Source organism: Protomyctophum bolini (genome assembly GCF_963924005.1).
Source record: "Protomyctophum bolini genome assembly, chromosome: 22".
NCBI classification, from domain to species: domain Eukaryota; kingdom Metazoa; phylum Chordata; class Actinopteri; order Myctophiformes; family Myctophidae; genus Protomyctophum; species Protomyctophum bolini.
The window spans coordinates 17,082,051-17,103,183 of record NC_137883.1 but is presented as its reverse complement, the minus strand read 5'-3'; the positions used below and the strand labels follow the sequence as shown (position 1 = coordinate 17,103,183).

The following is a 21,133-nucleotide window of genomic DNA, read 5'->3' as shown; positions in this document are numbered from 1 at the left end:
CTCTTGAGTGCGACTCTCTGAAACATCACCAAGCCGAGCCATGCCGTTATGCACGCTGCTTAACTGGACACCAGGCAAACAAAACACGACAAGACGAGACCCAGATCAATACGGCATATTGTAATTTGTGATTGATCAAAAAGGAGCCTCTGACAACAGAGAGAGAAAGAGGGGGGTGGGGTAGAGAGGGGGGTGGGGTAGAGAGAGAGAGAGGGGTGACCCAGCTATATTTGGGCATTGTGACAAGACATTCTGAGTGTTTGACTTCAAACCGCTGTCGCTCTGATTCCATGAAAACAGGCTTGATCGTGTTTCAGGACCACGACTTCTCTGCTTCCTGGCGAAATGTTGCACCCAGTGCCCCATTTACACTCTGCCGCGTGACGGTGTCGCTTTTTGCCCCGAAAAGAACAGATGTTTGAGATAACAAAGCGCTGCGCGACCGTGTATAATTTCAGCTTAAAACCCACTTAAACCCTATACTTTGTTGACCGGAGTCCCCCAGGGGTCTATACCTGGCCCCCTCTTGTTTTAGCTCGAAGCTGAATATGTTTGGCGGAAATAGCCGACCTACGAGCTCACAACTCCCCGCAATGTGGCGAGTTGTGAGTTTGTAGATTTGTATTTTTGGCAAATGTTTGTCTATAGCGTATATAGAGATTCTCAGTTTCAATTGGTTGACACACACACACACACACACACACACACACACACACACACACACACACAGACACAGACACAGACACAGACACAGACACACACACACAGACGCACGCACACATGCACAAAAGTTAAAGAAAAGGCATTATTCTTTTTGGTTGTTTAAATTAAGTCTACCTATTCTTCTGTTCTGTCTCTTTTCTTCTGTTTTTGGTGTATTTTTTCATCATTTCAACTTAATCCATAATCAGGATGGGGACGAAAAAAGAAACTGCATTATAATAAACATTTATATTCAAGTGAAAGCAATTCTTTATAAAAAAAGACTTCTATAAATCTTTAGTGTATTTACTGTTATATATAGTGTTCATCATGAGTAAAAATCATATAAAATGCATTCTAATCCTGAAGTTATTTGTAAAAGTGACAACTTATGCGTGATGATTTGACATGATTTGGTGTGGCTGGCAAAATAATTATTTAAAACAAATATTTAATAATTGGCAGTATCTTAAAAGAAAGTGCCTGCAGATAGTTCCAGCCCGTTTCTAGATATTGCCGTTTGATGTAATCAATCTGCCTGTGATCCTTTTCACCCTTGTTTGTCTGTCATTTCAGACATCATTGTTTTTGTCACCACAATAATCTGTAAACAACTAAACCTGATTTATATTTCATTGTGCGGCAGTGTTGCACGCCGTCCCCCCCTCTCCCTGTCTCTCATTCTGTCTCTCTTTTTTTTTCTCGCTGTCTCACTCTCTCTGTTGTTCTCATGTTGCTGTCTCTCTCTGTCTCTCTGTCTCTGTCTCTGTCTCTCTCTCTCTCTCTCTCCCTCCATCACAGACTTGGGAACCATCTAGATTAAAGGTTTATTATTTGTACAATTGGATCGCTTCCATCCAATATGAAACCTAATCCAATAAAAGACAGATTGCTCCTAATGAATCCGATTACCTGAAGCCAATCAAATTGAGGATGCCCCTCAAACTGTCTATTACAGATCATACGTACGTCGTGTATCACATCGTAGGAGAATTGTTTATGTTTTTTTAAGGAATGGGGACAAAAGATGAAGCTTAATTTTAAGGTGAAGTTGAAGTTATTTCATTTATTGGTTATTTTGGGTGGGGCCATGTTCAATCTGCACGTCTGTGTCTTTGTGAACATAATAAATGTTGAAAAACAGACGCACGCATGCACATGCACTGACGCACCGACGCACGCACGCACGCACGCACACACACACACACACACACACACACACACACACACACACACACACACACACACACACACACACACACACAGTTAGCATAGGCCTATGGCTTTGTGTTGAAACTGTTGCACTGTCTATTAATATATATATAATATATATTATTTAATTTTAAGTTTCTAGACAGTGCAACAACATACACTGAAAAATCCTGAGTATTTTCTGTTTTAACTAAAGAGCTAAACGGGGAGACCCCGTTACTGAACAAGAACTTTTTGGCGATGTCCCTGTCATACAACAGTGTCAAATACTGGTCATTCATTTAGAACACATAAAAAGACGAAGGTTTCTGCCCGACAGCAATGACATGTTCATAAACAACATTATACAGGAACTACTCTCTCTCGGTCGGCCCAGCAGCAGTAACAACAGTGTACAGTATCTCATCCACTGACTTTGTTTGTCACAAGAGCTGCATACTGCTGGGAAGACCCTCTCTCTCTCTCTCTTACTCCCTCTCTCTGTCTCTCTTCCTCCCATGTTTATCCTTCTTGGTCTTGCTCTCTCTGTCTGTCTGTCCCTCCCCCACCCTGTATCTCTCTCCCCTCCCGCCTCATCTCTTTCTCTACACCCTCCCTCCATCCCTCCCTCTTCTTTAATTCCTATCCTCTCCTCTACTTGATTATGGGAGGACGTATAGGTACACAACGCCAGCTTGTAGATCCGCTCATTTTGTCACAGAGATCTGAACTCGGGTCAGTTCAGAATGAGTCCAGAAAAGAAAACGCGTGTCATTTTACATTGTAGCGATGGCTATTAAGAAATAGCAGACATACAAGCTCGCAGCACGTCACTTCATGCTGCGCTGCTTGTACATCTGCTATTTTTGAACATTTTGAACATCATAAATTCTGTGTGAGAGAACTACTGATTTAGAAGGTGTTTGTAGAATCGGCCTCAGGTCCTGAAGGGTTCAGTGGCTAACATCTAATTATTTCTTTCCTCTCCACTGTGTTACCTCTCTTTTCTCTTTCTCACCTCTCATCTCTCTCTCTCTCTCTCTCCTCTGTCATTCCCCCCCCCCCCTCCTCCCGTCAGCGTTCCCTTCCTGGAAGCGGGCAGGATCATGTTCGTTCAGATCAATGTGATGTGGGTCCACACCGTTTATACGTTCTGCACGGTCCCCCCAGTATTAATGCTCGTTTAATCTGCTACAGATTATACCCATTGATCCACGCATGGCGTGCGCTGTACGGCGTCCAACTGTACCTCCTCCCCGCCTACACACGCTGCTGTTTCACACACGTTTAGTTTGACAAAAGAGAGACAGAGAGAGAGAGAGAGAGAGAGAGCGAGGGTGTAACAATATAGTAACCGGCACTGCATCGAAAAATCAAAGTATATTGAAATGTAATCAGAAACATTGACTTTGTATCATATTGTTTTGCATTGTAAATATTCGGCATCGAATCGTTTTGCAATGCAAATAATCGATTGTATCAATCAATCAAAAGTTCTTGTGCGTTGCATTTAGCAAGAAAAAAAGAGGCGTTTAATTACTTTTGCATTCATTATCGCTACACTTGGTCTACATAAATCTGTGTATTCTGTGTTCATGTCAAGGTACGGGTTTGTCCATGTGTTCAAATATTATGTCTATGAATTTGCTATATGAATCACTGTGTTTACTTATTATTTATATCCATATTCATACATTTTCTCTTAAAAAAACCTGAAATATCCACATGTTTCCCACAGATTTAATTTCTTTGCTAAATAGTTACTGTATGGATTTTAAATCAGTGAATCGCGTCGCATCGCCATAAAGAACCAATATGATCCATGTATGGTATCGTCAGCCATGTATCGTATCGCTGTTAACATGCATGGTTACAGCCCTGATACGTGAACATCCTCATCTCTGAGCATCCTGATGATGCATCAAAGAGTGCAGCAAAGATTAGCTATAACCATTGTATACGAGTCACATTACGCACACACACCGATGTGGACACGCACAAATATTGACGCACACGCAAGAAGGTGGACACACACACACACACACACACACACACACACACACACACACACACACAGGCAGCCAGCGAGAAATTAATCTGTGAGATGAAATGCAGGAAGGACGACAAGTGAAATATATGTGCATGGTCATCCCGGTGTGTTTGCAGCAGCTGTGTACTCATGTCTCATCACTGAGCACTAACAGCCATGTGTCATCACTAGCCAATGTCTCATCATCACTAGTTACTGTCATCATCGGTACTGGTGCAAGCTGGAAGGTTGAGCAAAACGTTCATATATACTTTTTGTATTCGTAGTAGTAGTGTATTCAAGCAATACATGCTTAGTGCTTATTGCTTTCTAAAGTCCTTTTTTTTTATTACAACACCGTCTATGAATTATTAATGAATGTGATGTGGACATTTGAGAAATGTGTGGACATAATGGACATCGACGTCATAACCCCAAATCTCACATTTAAAATCAAGGATCAAACGCTTTCACCATTATCGTGGGTTAGATGGTGTTCGCCCCAGAATAGGGACACTGGGGTTCATGTGGTTAAGGTGCTAAGAACCTGTCTGAAAGGCTCATTTATACTTCATCTAATGGCTGTGTTGGCTGAGAAAAGAACATGTCTTCTTCAGTTGAGAATACGTCATTTTTCTCCTTTTTTTTCTCCCCCGGCCAACACAGACACTCTCAGACGTATAAATTAAGCTTAACTGAGCCAATCTATGCCACATTCAGCCTCACTGCCAGCCATCCTGCCTGTCTCTATTCATTATGCCTTCTCACTGAGTTATTTCAGCCAGAGCTGTGAGCTGCATGTTAATGATGCTGCATGGGAAACCACTGGAAGGAAGGAAGGGAGGAAGGGAGGGAGGGAGGGAGGGAGGGAGGGAGGAAGATTACTAGTTACTCTGTAGATTTTGATTATTATTACAATTACAAAACATACATTACCCACTTCAGCCCTTGACCATATGAAAATAGCCTATCTACGAGCTTGTGAGTTTGTTGATCTGCTCATTTGTATACATTTTGTACCTTTGAGAGTATACCAGTATACAGAGTATCTGCGTGTGTTTTGCTCTGCTTTTCTGAATGGCTTCCATCCAGAAGCACAAGGGTCATCATGTAACCTCAGTCAACGGAACAGATCCATGTGTGCACAAACTCTGTTCCAGTAAGACTGAGGAAAAGGAAACCCCAAATTTGGAGTTGGGCCCCTGTAGAACCACTGCTATACATTCTACAGCACTGCTTCCCAAACACTGGCTCGGGAACCATTTATGGGTCCCTTCCCTATTTGTTTCCTACATCTTGTTTTTAATTATTATTATTTAAAAACATTTTCAAAAATCACACTTGTGTGAAGGGCGCCTTTTTCTTCCTTTTACATCACGCCATAGACTTGGCTGCTACTTTATCCAGGCTGGCAAATGATTTATGTCATATAGTGCTCTAGTCTAAACAAACATTCCCAAAAAAAGTAAAGATTTTCATATTAAAAACAAAATGCAAAGATTTTTTTTTTCATGAAGAAATCAAATAAATTCCATGAATTAGAAAACGAATGTTTAAGAAGTAGTGAATATTGCCTTGAGCTTGTAGAGCTGCTATTTCCACTAGTTTGGGTCCGTCAGTGGTGCTCAAACCTTTTTCATGTCAAGGACCACCCCTTCAGATGCCTGAAACGTTGCCTAATAAAAGTGTTCATATTGCAAGGGCAGGGCGGTGTGCGGGTCTTTGTGCACTTTATGTGCATTTGTTTTTAATGTCAATGACCCCCCAAATGTATTTGGCTGCAGACGCCCATCCCGAAATTGTTCTGGGTACACCCAGAAGCAAAATGTTCGCTTTAAAAATATATACTCAAATATGTGCGCAAATGTTCACAATTAAAAAGAAATAGCAGCTCTACAAGTTCATGAGCTTGTATCTGCTATTTTTGAATAGCCAAAGAAATCTAAAATTATATTTTTGGTTAGAACATAAGTGAACATTTGTGAATTGGTTAAATCTCTGTAGTTAGATATATTATTACTAAAGAGTGTTTGTTCAATGACAGGGGTCTCCCCGTCTCGCCATCTCTTTAATAAACAGAAGATACATTTTCAGGCGTGTTCCCAATTTCAGACAATCAGGAGAGACAACCCATTTATCAGCTGCAATTCAATAGAGTTCCAGTTTACATCTTGTCCGCTCATTTCTTTGTGTCATCGCTTGCAATTTCACGTGTTTATCCTGTATCCTGTTTGAGTTCTGTCTCCTGAAAATGCATTTTGTTTTCCTTTTTATTGAGTGGTGCAGCCACTCCAAGGAACAGCAATGTCTGTCTGTCTGTCTGTCTGTCTGTCTGTCTGTCTGTCTGTCTGTCTGTCTGTCTGTCTGTCTGTCCATCCCTATGTCTGTACCAACAGGTGACACTGTTGAGCCAATAGTCCGACAACCAATAGTCTGACAACCAATAGTCCAACAGCCAATAGTCCAACAGCCAATAGTCCGACAGCCAATAGTCAGACAAGCTGAGACAACCAATAGTCCGACAGCCAATAGTCCGACAGCCAATAGTCCGACAGCCAATAGTCCGACAGCCAATAGTCAGACAAGCTGAGACAACCAATAGTCAGACAACCAATAGTCCGACACCCCAAAAGCAGCGCTCAGTTCAGATGGGTCTTTTATTTAAGAGGTGGTTAAACAGGGAGTCCTACTGTTACTGAACGATCACTCAACTCAACAGCAACAATACAGAGCTGTTGAAAAAAAAGAAAATCACTTACTGCAGCTTTAAGGTAGAATACATAACGGTTTCATGTGCAGTGTATGTTTAGCCTACTTTCATCATCCTGTGTAGTCTAGCGATGTTTATCCAACGTCTCTTGGTGCCAAACACCAAATACATAGTATTTCTATACTTAAATTGTTGCTACTATATATCTCATAGTACCCATTAGGATAGTGGGCACGACAAGCAGTATTACCATGATAATGGATTTTTGCCATATTGCGGCCATCATTTATGATCAAACATAATTTGTCTTTTTTGTTGCCAATTAAAATGTCAGTCCACCTCAGTCGAGTAATTTATTATTCGTTTTACAAGTATAAATCTTAAAGAAGGTGTTTCTATTGCTACTGAAAGATGTATCCTGTTGTTCTCCTCCTGTGTTAATTTATCCGGTTGTACCTCTGAGGGTGTGCAAAATGTAACCAAATGGACCCTTATGGGTCCATTTGGTTACATTTTGCACACACCCAGAGTTAAACGAACACTCGGGGACTTTTAAAGTGTGGGTCTCTCTTCGTCGGAGTGATTGTGTGTGCTGGTGGAATAAACTGGGAGCCGGGGGTGTCAGGTTTGATTTGGCCAGAGTAATGAAGTGACGACAGGGCCATTTTGTCCAGTGAGCCCCAGCGCTGCACAGAGGACACCTGGCCTTGCAGTCAGCGGACCGCCACCACCACCAGCCAGGGTTAAGGTAATTGGTCTAGGCAGGCAGGCAGGCAGGCAGGCGAGTGGGCCAGCAGGCAAGGTATACAGATGGTACACTGTGAAGTCACGAGTGCTAATGTTAACTCCGAGAATGTACAGAAAAAGGGATCTAGATGATATCAAATCAAAGAAAAAGGTCTGGAATTTGCGAAAAGGATGCTCTTTATTAATTTGCCGTTGCGGTCGTTAGACCTTCATCAGGACAAACATCCAATGCACAATAACCACCAATTATTTAATGGCTACACGCCTACACCCACACAGTGTGCTTCACTGCTTACTGTAAATCGCTCTGGATTAAGAGCGTCTGCTAAATGCCTAAATTGTAAATTGTGTGTGGAGGTCCTCTGTCATTACGCCCATTGGCTGACAAAGCAATCCCAAACCACAAAAGACACACCCTTCACCATCATATTATGACCCACTCCAATTAACATCTTAATTACAAATACCACAAATACCTATTCAGCCCTTTTAGTTCCAGACAGTGTGCAACTGTGCGGGACCTTTTAAAAAATATATAATAATTATATTATAGATCCCTTTCTGAACATTTGGACCTTCCTCGTTGTCCTACGCACCTGTCACTATATAACCTTTGATGTGTGCAGCCTTCTCTTAAAGGTTTGAACTCTGTGAGAAAGTACAAATGTAATCAAACAGGGAACCGTAAGGGAGGATTTTTACAGTGTATATTGTATATATCCATAAACTCACGTCCTCTCTGTGAGTGAGTGTGTCACCGGTGTATGTCGAGAACCGCCCGATCGATCAACTTAAAACTATGTATCGCAGAGGCCCCGAGGGAGTCATGCATCGAGTGGGAAGTCGGTCGGATCAGCGGCTTTCCACAAAATAATTGATAAATCCACAAAGCCCCATACTGTATAGTACTCTGATGTCATCAATAGGACATAGTTCTGACGTTTGCCTCACATGGAAAACATTCTGCCTAAAAAGTACTTTTACTTTTAGTAGGCTACCGGTAGAGGTTTAGCATACAAACAAACAAACAAACACACACACACACACACACACACACACACACACACACAAAGAGCATATTCTGCCAATGTATAACATTACACAAGAATTGTACACAATAAAACAATAGATTAAATATGGAGATAAAATAAGATTTCTGCCTGAGACAGACTGATATTATATAGCCTATATGAAACAAACAACATAAGACACACACTTAAACCATTGGACAAACTATTCTTCATAGACACAAAGTCTCCATTATAAAGTATACTGTGGATATACTGCAGTCTTTCTCGTAGCTCGGGTCATTAATAATGCACAGTAATACACAGCAATAATGCACAGTGTACAGTACAGCTCAGTAAACGGGAAATATTTAGGTCTGGACGTCTGAAGTTCAACACGCTTTGGCAGGATAAACAAACTGTGATTCTAGATTGAGTCAAGGTCCACAGCTGTAGGCCGCGTACTGTTTTGTCTGCCCTGAATTTCATCACAAAACGTTCCTAAAAATGCCACCTCAGAGGGGGTATATATGAGTCGGACAATACACTATTGATCTATTTCAGTTTCACCGTGTTTAACACACCCAAACACCCGAATACAGTTTATAATGATGAGAGCAGCAGCAGTTTTTGTTGTCTCATGTCCCACTTTCAGGAGACATATTATACGCTGCCCTGTGCCTGATGCACACGCACGCACGCGCACGCGCACACACACACACACACACACACACACACACACACACACACACACACACACACACACACAAATTGTTTGAACTCCCCTCATATCACATGGGGACCCCCCCCCCCCAGTTGGCGCACTGTATCAGATGAGTAATTCATAATTGTATTTTATGTGTGTTTCCAGGCTGTCTGTCCAACCTGCCCCCCAACGCCAAGAAGATCTCCAACTCGTACGAGGAGCGCAGGAAGCAGGCCACGGCCATCGTGCTGCTGGGGGTGATCGGGGCGGAGTTCGGGGCGGAGATCGAGCCGCCAAAGGGGCCGGCTCGGGCTCGAACCGGCGGTCAGGCGCCCGAGGGATTTGGTCTGACCAGCGGAGGCTCGTCCAACTACTCTCTGGCCAGGCACACATGTGAGTGCAAGCAAAACATGCATGCATGCACGCACGCACACACACACACACACACACACACACACACACACACACACACACACACACACACACACACACACCACACAAATTGTTTGAACTATATTCTGATGACTAGCACTCTCTATCTATGCCTTGGGTGCAGCGAAGTTTAACCTTTGTATATGAGAACAGACAGAAATGCACAAACACACAGAAGCTTGTTGTAACCTTAGTACAACAAGGTAGACAACATAGAACAATAACCCCACGTATGGAATTGACGCCGCAGCGCAATGCTAACGTTTTGTCTCTCAAGCGTTACGTTCGTTCGTCGAATGCAGACTAAAACATTTAGCTCTTTGTATTTTCAACTCATTAAGACCTAATGCCGATTCTACAAATGCCTTTCTAAATCAGTAGTTCTCAACCATTTTCACATCAAGGGCCCCCAAAATGTAGGCCTACATGCATGGACCCCAGAAGAGAAGATTTGCGTTTTAAAGTAGCTATAAGTAATAATATATCAATGTTTTTATGAATTATATATTTTTTGTTTTTCAAAGATGAGGAACAATGCATGAATTTGATTGTCCACTTCCTGATTGGTTGTTTGATTTGCCAGAAAAGGTTTGGACTAATGACAAGGGGGGGGGGGTTAATTCTGGCTGTGTCATTACCATCCATCCATCATCCATCTTCAACCGCTTATCCGTAGTCGGGTCGCGAGGGCAACAGCTCCATTAGAGTGCTCCAGACTTCCCTCTCCAGAGCAACATTAGTGACTCATTAGTGATAGATCCTCCTCCTGGGGATCCCGAGACGTTCCAAGGTCAGTGAGTCGATGTGTTTCCTCCAACTGCACGTTGGTCTGCCCGGGCTCTCCTCCCAGTGGGACGTGCGTCGAGGACCTCCCTAGGGAGACGCCCGAGAGGCATCCTAACCAGATGCCCGAACCACCTGAGCTTTCCAGGCGAAGGAGCAGCGGTTGTACTCCGAGTCTCTCTCGTGTGACTGAACTTCTCACCCTATCTCTAAGGGAGATGCCAGCCACTCGTTGAAGAAAACTAATTTCAGCCGCTTGTATTCACGACCTTATTCTTTCGGTCATGACCCACACTTCATGACCGTAGGTGAGAGTAGGAACGAAGATTGCTCGGTAGACAGAGAGCTTTGCCTTCTGGCTCAACTCTCTTTTCATCACAACAGTGCGGTACAGCGACTGCAATACCACCCCTGCCGCTCTGATTCTCTGGCTGATCTCCTTCTCTGTCTTCCCCTCACTCGTGAACAAGACCCCGAGATACTTGAACTCCTTCACCTGGGGTAATGCCTCATTCCCTACCCGGACTGCACAATCCACCGGTTTCCTGCTGAGAACCATGGCCTCAGATTTGGAGACGCTGATCCTCATCCATTTTTGATATTTTATTACTTATAGCTACTGGGTTAAAGAAGTATACGGAAGGATGGAAAATACAGGTGAATTGACTGGCAGAAATTATGCAATCTATTGTTTCCTAAGTTTTACAACATTTTGTTCTATTGGGACCCCCAGAGTGCTCTCAAGACGCTAGCTGGAGCCCTCATTCAATGCCACTGCTTGCACCTCTTGGTTCTCCAACATCTCGACGTCACTGCTGCGCAAACTAAGCTTCAGACCTCCCAAAACAAACTGATACGACTACTTCTGGGCCTTGAGCCCATGACCCAGCTAATTCCAACACACTATCTATTCAGGAGACCACAAGGGGAGGTAAAAGTAACTTAATTCCCATCAAAAGGAGGTGTCATCCAGGACCACTGACACATTTTTCCCCCTTCTCCTTTGTACATAATAGTGTATTGTTGATGTGTTATTGTGTTAATTCTTTATGCTATATTGATGAATACATAGGATCACAAGTCATGTTTTACTGTACCACATGCTGTTTACATTTCGGACAGTATTCAATCAATCAATCAATTACGCACTGATTCGTGACTCGTATGTCATTTTGCTTTCAATACATTCTTATATTTCTACATGAACACAGTAGGCTGCATCATCGACGTCAACACACAGGCTCTGCATTGTACACACACACACACACACACACACACACACACACACACACACACACACACACACACACACACACACACACACACACACATACACACACACTGTACCATGGTCATCAACAGAAGCAAGTGGATGGCTGACTGGTTGCTCGCCCCCACCTCTCTTGCCTTCCTGTCTCCATCCCTCCCTATTTCTCGTCTCCCCGTCTCCCTCGATCGCTCCCTGTGCTGTCTCCATCCCTCCCCTTCTCCCTCGATCCTGTTTCCATCTCTCCCTGTCTACTCCCCGTCTATTCCCCCTCTGTCTCTCTCTCTCTCTCTCCCCATTAAATTCAAAGAGGCTGCATTGGCATGAGAAAGCATACGTGTACATTACCAAAGCAAAGGCACAACAAAACAGCCAAGACAAAAACAACGTATGCACAATTAAAGGCCAATAAGGAAACGAGTAAAACAACAGTGTTACACTATAGGAAAACTAGCTTACAAAAGAAAACCATAAGAATTGTGCATTTTCTGTCAGAAAATACCCTCTCTTTCTTTCTCTCTCTCTCTCTCTCTGTTGATTTTGCCTGGTTAACCCAGGGCAAGGTGAAGAAGCCGCGAGCAGCCACTGTGAGGGGAGAGACAGAGGCGGGTCATGCAGAGATTCCTATCAATAATTCATCAGCACGCTGCAGCTTTGGCTCTTGTGTTCTATTCCCCCCGGCCTGCCCCGATCACATAATACCCCCCCACACACACCGCCAACACCCCCACCCCCAACCCAAAGCCCTGGGATGGAGAGAGAGAGAGAGAGAGAGAGAGAGAGAGAGAGAGAGAGAGAGAGAGAGAGAGAGAGAGAGAGAGAGAGAGAGAGAGAGAGAGAGAGAGAGAGAGAGAGAGAGAGAGAGAGAGAGAGAGAGAGAGAGAGAGAGAGAGAGAGAGAGAAGAGAGAGAGAGAGAGAGAGAGAGAGAGAGCATATATGTAGACAGCAATAAATGAGAGTAAAGAGAGAGACAGAGAGAGAAAGATACTGAATGCCTGAAAGAACAGTAGCCTATAGGCTAGATCACTGTTTCTCAACGTCTGGTCTGGGGCCTACCAGGGTTCCTAACGGCCAGGTCTGTAACTCAGCGTATTTCGTTTTTACTAGTATTTATATCTTTGGGACTCCAAGCTACACTATGCAATTCTCAGTGTTCATTCAACTCTGAGAGTTACAGACCCGTAAAGGGTCCACTTGGACCCCCTGGTGGAACCCCTGATCTGACGCTGAGAACCAAGTGGTATAGGCTATATATAGATCAGTGGTTTAGAACCAAGTGGTATAGGCTATATATAGATCAGTGGTTTAGAACCAAGTGGTATAGGCTATATATAGATCAGTGGTTTAGAACCAAGTGGTATAGGCTATATATAGATCAGTGGTTTAGAACCAAGTGGTATAGGCTATATATAGATCAGTGGTTTAGAACCAAGTGGTATAGGCTATATATAGATCAGTGGTTTAGAACCATTTTCATATCAAGGCCCATTATTTATTCTGCAATTGAGCCACGGATCACCATTTGATGAGATTTAGCCTCTCAGACCCAAAACGTAAAATATTTAGTTCTACGTTGTTTGACACACAAACATATGCTGTATTGAACGTTCAGTACGACGTCAATACATGCATGACGTACATTCTCTACTTATGTAGACTTCTTGTAAATGAAGTAATGCAGGTGTTTAACAAACGTACCAAATGGATACGGGTCCATTTGGTTTCCTTTTTTACGCTCTCAAGAGTTAAAGATCTATGAGGGTTCATTTGGTTACCAACTCTCCATCATTTAGCTGCATGGGGACCACCTGGAACCCCCTCAAGGACCACTGGTTGAAAGCCACTGGGCTGCCTGGATGTAAACGTCCTTCACGGCCACCATATGAGTCTGAGAATGGTGACTTGGCAAAACGGCTACAATATAAAGCAGTGGTTTTCAACCAGTGGTCCTTGAGGGGGTTTCAGGTGGTCCCCAGCTAAATGATGGAGAGTTGATAACCAAATAGACCCTTATGGAGTTAAATTATTGTTAAGGTTTCCAGAAATGTGGACAACAAAATATGATGTCGATGGATACGTTTTGGGTCTGAGAGGCTCCAATGCAGAATAAATAATGGACCTTGATATGAAAAGGGTTGAAACCCACTGATATAAACCTATAGGCTAGGTAGAGAGTAAATCGGATAGAAGGACCCCCCCCACACACAACCCCCTTTCTCTCTCTCGCTCTTTCTCCTATTGCAGAGATGAAACACACATAATTGTATTTGTACGGCGGAATGTTATTACGGCTGTAGAGAAAACTCAGGTGGGGGGTAGTGCAGAACACACACACACACACACACACACACACACACACACACACGCACACACACACACACACACACACACACACACACACACACACACACACACACACACACACACACACACACACACACACACACACACACACACACACACACACACACACACTATAGCTATAGGTTTAGAAATGGCAGATGATACGCTTCATTCATATAAAAAAAAAGAAACGGTGTAAAATAATGTTCTGCTGCACATCTGAACATAATAGTCAACAAAGCAGAAATTCACCTCTAATCTCGACCTCTAAAAAAAGCTCTTGTATGCTGAAGGAAGCGTTGGTGGGCGAGAGGGGTTTGTGTCAATAGAGTTATCAGGGATAGGAGGACTCATTTCGTATCCAAATTTTGACATGACGTTGCACCTCGAGATCAGACACGTCTTTCTGCAACACAATCTTAACAATAAAGGTAATACTGTGTCCTAGTCTTGCTGACATACACAGTGAAGTAAACATCCTCCGTGTTAATTTATCGATTTGTAAATTAACACTTCAATCAGGCTACTTTCTGATTGCCAGAAAGCTGCTCTCCCTCCTGAGCTACTGCCGTCCTAATGTGAGTGTGTGAGTGTGAGACAGGTCCACGTAATCAAGCAAATGAGTATTGGAAACATCTGTGTATAAAGCTGTAGACTGCTTGGGGAGTGCTGGTAACGATTTTATAGTGTTGTATACTTTGTGATCATTGTAACTGATCATGGTGCATGTTGGCGACTACATATATTATTATAATAACTACTATTTACATCACAGCTATTGCCAGGACACTGACCATTCCTCAGTTCTCGCTATTTATTTGCTTTGTAATGTACCCTGTCTGTGACGTAGAGGAGGGCTGTGGACAGTTCAGAAACCTACCTACCACTGCCATAATTGATGGGAAATCCAAGCTATATAAACTGCAGACTTTCAATTCCTGGAACTTAGGTTAGCATGCTATAATGGAAGCCATTGCTCTTGTGTTAAAAAGTAAAATAAATACGGACGTTGACTAACTGGGTTTCTGAGACAGACCGAGTAGACACAAATTGTACCATTCTAGCATGAGCATGTGAAGATAGGTTGACAATGGGAGGAAGTCGTCCTTTAAAATATCCTCCTTGGTCATGTTTCTACATATAGCTGCATAAGGATGATAAACATCTAAACTAAATTTCTACATCGGTTCTGCAGCGGTAACCATTCTAAATCACAGACATAGGCCTGCCCTACACAGTAATTTATACATTTTTAACCCTACGTATATAGAGTCTGCCTGATGTTTCTTCCAGTTTTTCGTTGCCACTGTCACAAAAACTGCTTGCTCGGGGTGGGACAATGACGGTTCTCTGCCTTTACATGTAAAGTGTCTTGAGACAACTTGTTGTGATTTGACACTTGAATAAATGTTTAATTGAATTGAACACTCGAACCTTGATCCTGTATTGGTTGATCTAATTCTAGGGTCCCCCCCAAGGGTCCTGGGGGGGGGGGGGGGCGTACACTCAGCTAACTGAGGAACAATTTAACAACTTTAACCCAATTTCATACTCGGCTGTAAAAAGTCTAAGTTCATAACCGGACATAACTCCCTCCCAGCTATTTACTATTATCTTTCTTTCTTATTACTAATCGTATATAGGATATTTTTGCATATTACGATCTATTATTGTTTGCCATTAAATGTCTTGATGAATTGAAATTGAATACACAGGACCATAATGGAGAGCACTGGGGGCTTTTCTGAGTTATCCTTTTTAGCATTATTTTGTATGAATCTGTGCGACCGTGTCTTTTTTTGCAAACCGTTAAGTTAATCAATCAAACAAAGCTATTCAAAACTATATGCAATCTATAAGCTTAGAACAAGTCACATCGCACCATGTTGAGAGCTTGTAGATCTGCTATTTAAAAGAATATATTAAATTGAAATGTATATTTTGAAATCAGAAAAGCTTGTAGAGCAAGGAAGACATTTTCTAAGCAGTTTTTAATTTCGGAAAAACACAAATCTTCTCTTCTGGGGGTCCTTCACATGAAAATGTTTGAGAACTGGTCTGGATCAAAACACAGGATCTGGCCTATTGATTCTAGGCCTACATTAACAGTACACTATCAATAAGATATCCAACCAACAGAAACGAACGCATAGCTGTCTGACCAAAGCTGAGAAGAAGGATTTAAACACACACACACACACACACACACACACACACACACACACACACACACACACACACACACACACACACGCACACACACACAAAACCCTTGGTGTTAAATATCACATGTGTAACTCGTCCAAATGTAACCAAATGCAGTTACATTTCGTAGTTAAATTAACAGTAGTTTGTAGTCAGGCCCTGACATTATACAACACACAAGGGAGCATGGGGCACACACGCACGCACGCACGTGCACATGCGCACACACGCACACGTTGCCACCCATCCCCCTTCCATATCTTATTAAGAAGTCTAATTTGCCATTAAGCTATATGTTCAAATGTCACTGATCACAAACAGAATAATGGATTTATTGTTCTCCATATAAGACAAGTGCTTGAACTGACAGTGAGCCTAACAATGTCACCCAAGAACAATAATCATTGCCAATTAACTTCAGTCAGTCCGCTTATATATAATAATAGAACATCTATAGGCCTAATTTGATCCCAAGTGACGTCATCATAATTAATAATTGTTTGCCAGACTTAATTAGGCTATTCTCCAGGAGGAGTAGTCTATAGCCTAAAAGTCATGCATTCATAATTTCATGTCACATCTTTCATCTTCCTAGTATATGTTTGTCATTTTACATTTCAGTTCCTCTTAAGCTTATTATATCCTCCTTATACAGCGGCATTGCTTGGCAAAACAAAGACATATACTGTACAACTGCACCAACTAGCCTATAGGCCTACAATAAGCTATAACACATTGCTCAAAGCATCTGCAGTGTAATTTTAGATTTTTGCTTGGCTATTCAAAAATAGCAGATATACAAGCTCACTTTGTGACACGCTGCGAGCTTGTACATCTGCTCTTTTGGGACATTTTTTTTTAAAACATCTTGAACGTGTGAGATTTAGAATTGTAGAATCGGCCTCAAGTCTTTAATAGGTTATCACTGCAGGACATGTTTTTTTTTCTTTTCCCCCCTGTCCTTTCCCTTGTGTGAAGGAACAATAGGAAGGTTGAGGGGGGACAGTCAGATACTCGGGTCCTCGCTAGAGGGGGCAACAGCCCCACTGTTTGACCGCAGAGAAAACCCATTTATCCCGTTTTCAACGCGTCTCTCAGTCCCCTCTGATTGCTTTAGGCTTATCCCAATCAACGACACCTTAAACTCTGCACCCACCCCATTTCCTCCCTCCCTCTCTCTCTCACGCACGCGCGCGCGCGCGCGCACACACACACACACACACACACACACACACACACACACACACACACACACACACACACACACACATTGCTCACCCCCCCCCCCCCCACACGCACACACACACACACACACACACGCACACACACACACACACACACACACAGTTTTTACAACAGTATAAAGGCCCTGTGTATGCCACTCAGAATGTGCCATTTAATTTGGGTGATTAAATCAACGTTGATTAGGCCTATCAACCTATAAGCTACATTACACCCAAACAACTAAAATGGACTTTAACTATCACAGATTTTACCAACCCGTCAATATGACCAATATATTGGTATAATGATAATAGGATAGGCCTAATAAGAATGAGAATAACAATAAGAATAGGCTAATTATTATTATTATACTGATAATGATTATGATAATAATATTTTTAATCAAGTCGATTTCCTAAATCATTTCTTTCACTGCTTTAGGCTATAATAATCCTATAAGTAGGCTATATGTGGTTGAAATGTAAACGAAATAGCGCTATTCCCTCATTATGTAGGCTATAGGCTGTTACTGTTACTACACAACGGAATTGAGTGACAGAGCGGCGAAGGGAAATCCCATGACCTTGTCATTTCATATCGATCGCTTTGTTATTGATCAATAATGGCGATCATAATACTGTAATTCCAAACAGACCTACATTTGATTCGGTTATAGGCCTACATTTAGAGTGGGCTATACGCGGACACGTGCTGATTTGTGTTGTGATTCTTTACTATTTTGTATTTTAGATCCCAATTTTGATTCCATGTTTTTCGATAAAAACAAATGCTAAACTATATTCCGTCATAGCAACAATTTAGAAAATACAATTAACAAACAGCAATACAATTTATATCAACCACTGTCACATCATTTGAGGCTTAATTATTTCAGGACGCCTCGTCATTCTGATATTAATTATCTCTTAAAACATGCCTACACGTATCCATCACATCCATAACTCAAATGTATAACCAAATGGACCGGTGTCCATTTAATTAGCCTATATTTAGGCCCACAGTTAAATTGACACATAAATTGACGCAACAAGCCTGAACCAAAACACAAGCTTTGTCACTTTGTGTGTAGCAAGCAAGCCGTCCCATGTCCCATGTGCATGCGTCGCCTCCTCACCTGCTAGCCTCAGCGCGGACATCCTCTGGAACTCGGGCTCCTGCAGCCACTTCCACATCCTCCTGAAGGTCTCCCGGCCTGATTTGAGTTTACTCCACGGCTTGGGGTTCCGCAGCAGGTCCGAGAGGGTCCCCTGGGAGCGACACAGCACCCTCTGGGCGAATATGGCCTGTGGGATGCTGTATCTCTTCAGCTCCGCGGTGATGCGCTGCGCCACCTCCTTGGTGTTGATTTCCTCCAGCTGTCCGGAGCCGTTGTTGCTGTTCCCCCCCGGCTGCGAGGAGGAGGAGGGCGGTCTGTCGCGGGTGGAAGAAGCCAACACGGGCCCGTGGGATGGAGATTGCAGGTGTGGGTGATGGTGGTGCGAGTGGTGGTGGTTGGGGGCCGCCGCCGGGTGGTGGATCCCGTTCAGGTGCGGCATCATGCCGGCCGCGGGGCCGCCGAGGCCTCGGTGCTGATGGTGAGGGTCCCCACCTCTGGCCAGCATGCTGGCGGTGACGTGGTGCGCGTCGAAGTTGGCCGCCGCCGCCGCCGCCGCGGCATGCAGCATCTTGTCGTGCGTCGAGCCGCCGTGCGTCGCGGCCGTCGCGCCGTAGCCGTGGAGCCCCTGCGGCGCGCTGTGGATGGAGCCCAGACAGTTGCCCCCCAGCCCGCCCACGGGGCTGCTGCTGGCCAGCGGGGACAGACTCTGCCCCATGCCGCTGGACATGTGCTCCTTGTGGGAAGAATACACGGGGCCGTACAGGTTGTTCATGGTCGGCAGCCCGCGCGTCTCCACGTCCCGCATGAGGGTGAAGCTCCCGCTCACGTTCCCGGCGGAGAGCCGCTGGTGGTGCGCGTGATGGTGGTGGTGGTGCGGGTGGTGCGGGTGGCCGTGGTGGAACTTGTCCGACACCGTGGAGATCGGCGGCAGCGGCTGCAGCGGTGTTAGGGTGGTGTACGTCCCGCCCATGCCCATGGTGCCCATGCCCGGCGGCGGGGATGTGTCGCTGCCGCACGGCATGGCGTGGTGCAGCGGCAGGGAGGACAGCTCCGCGGCGGCGCGGTGGTGGTGGTGGTGGTGATGGTAGTCCCCGCCGGTCGTCCCCGCCGCGGCGTCCCCCAGGATCGTGGCCATGCTGGACATGGCCATGGCTGAGCGGGCGGCCAGGTCTTGGTGTAGCCGCAGGGTGGTGGAGGCTCCCCCCGAGCCGCCGCCGCCACGGCCCCCCGAGTCCGCACCGCTAGCGTCCATGATGCGGACCTGATGAGCGGCCACAGCCCCCACCAGGTGGGGGCTGTGGCCGCTCATCAGCTCCGCATCGTGGAGCGTCTGCACGGAGCCCACGGTCACGCCGCCGCCGACGCCGTGCAGGCTGTCCATTGTCATCTCCGTGTTCATGGTGGCGTAACAAGCGTCCAGGTCCTTGGCCAGGCATCGATAAGCGTTAGTGTAGGCAGTCTTCATTCATCAAGTCATAATAGTCCATCCAGGGATATCGGAATATCTCTTTCGCTTCTCCTTTATTTATCTTTTCTTCTTCTTCTTTCTCCCCCCACCGCCACCGCCGCCGCCACCATCAACCACCACCACCACCCTCCCCACCTTTCTCTCTCCGCTTTCCTCCGCCGCTCCTGATGCGCGCTCCTCCGGACGGGTCCACTACTACTCCTCGTATTAAAATCCCCCGGTTCTTCTTCTTCTTCTTCTTCTCCCTCTTCTTCCTTCGTATTCCCTCCGTTTCTTTTAGTCGCCCTCCTCCTCCTCCTCCGTCTCCTCCTCCTCCTCCTCCACCTCTCGAGGTCGCCTGTTGTTTTGTTCCCTTCTCCCCCCAGTGAAAATGTGTTATTTTTATCTCGATCATACGGGCCTGTGCTGTGGTGGCTTCTTCTTCTCCATGGCTGTCCCTCTCTCTCTCCTCCTCCGGCGGATTACTGACTGTGTGTGAAGCAGACTGGGGAGCTGTCCAGAGTCTCAGCCTCAACAGCCAATAGAGGGAGTCTGCATCCCATGTCTCGGAGGGACACGCTGTGATTGGTGAGTTGGGCGTCATGGCAATTGGCAACCTTTTTTTTGTTACAAATCATCAGCATTTAATCTGTAATACATACCGGTAGGCAAATTTATAGGCGAGGTGTTCTTAATTTAATTAAACTTTTTGTGTCAAGGACTGAAAATATTTTGTAGACGTAGCGGGACACCACAAGATTTGTGAAAAACATGTTCTTTTTTTCTTCTTCTTCAAGATTTTGTAGAAACTAGTAGCCGCATAGGGCTAAAGTGGTTAAACTGATGTTTGTGCTATTTTAAAGATGGAGTGCCACATTTTTTTTTTTTCAGTTTTTCACGTGTCTATGAGGTTTCAGTAGGCCTACCTATACTTCATTAGACGCCCTGTAGTCGTTTTTATGTGCAATGGTGTATTAACTTTGTATTTAGGGTTTCTTTCTGGAGTCTGAAACCTTGACAGTCAAACGGGCCAATGAAATAAACAGTAATATATGACACCAGACTATCAGCCCCTCCCCTAATCCCTCCCCCTTTTACAACTACAGCTGTGGGAGCGGCTTCAGTTCAGGTGGATCACCACCCATCACCATCCACCAGGCAAACCAGGCATACTTAATGAACTGGTGGGCGTGCCCACATAAAAACATTTTAACAAATACTG

At 44.4% G+C, this 21,133-nt stretch overlaps 1 protein-coding gene across 1 annotated transcript in view; it reads right to left on the bottom strand.

Moving 5' to 3' along the window:
- The window catches only part of onecut2 (one cut homeobox 2), a gene marked incomplete at both ends in the record, with an annotated part of 30,456 nt that extends 10,527 nt beyond the window's left edge, over positions 1 to 19,929 (bottom strand). Inside the window, one exon of the mRNA XM_080755943.1 lies at positions 18,483 to 19,929. Within this exon, the coding sequence (XP_080612069.1) occupies positions 18,483 to 19,929 (1,447 nt within the window). The remainder of the gene's footprint in view (positions 1 to 18,482) is intronic.
- Positions 19,930 to 21,133: the final 1,204 nt, after the last annotated feature.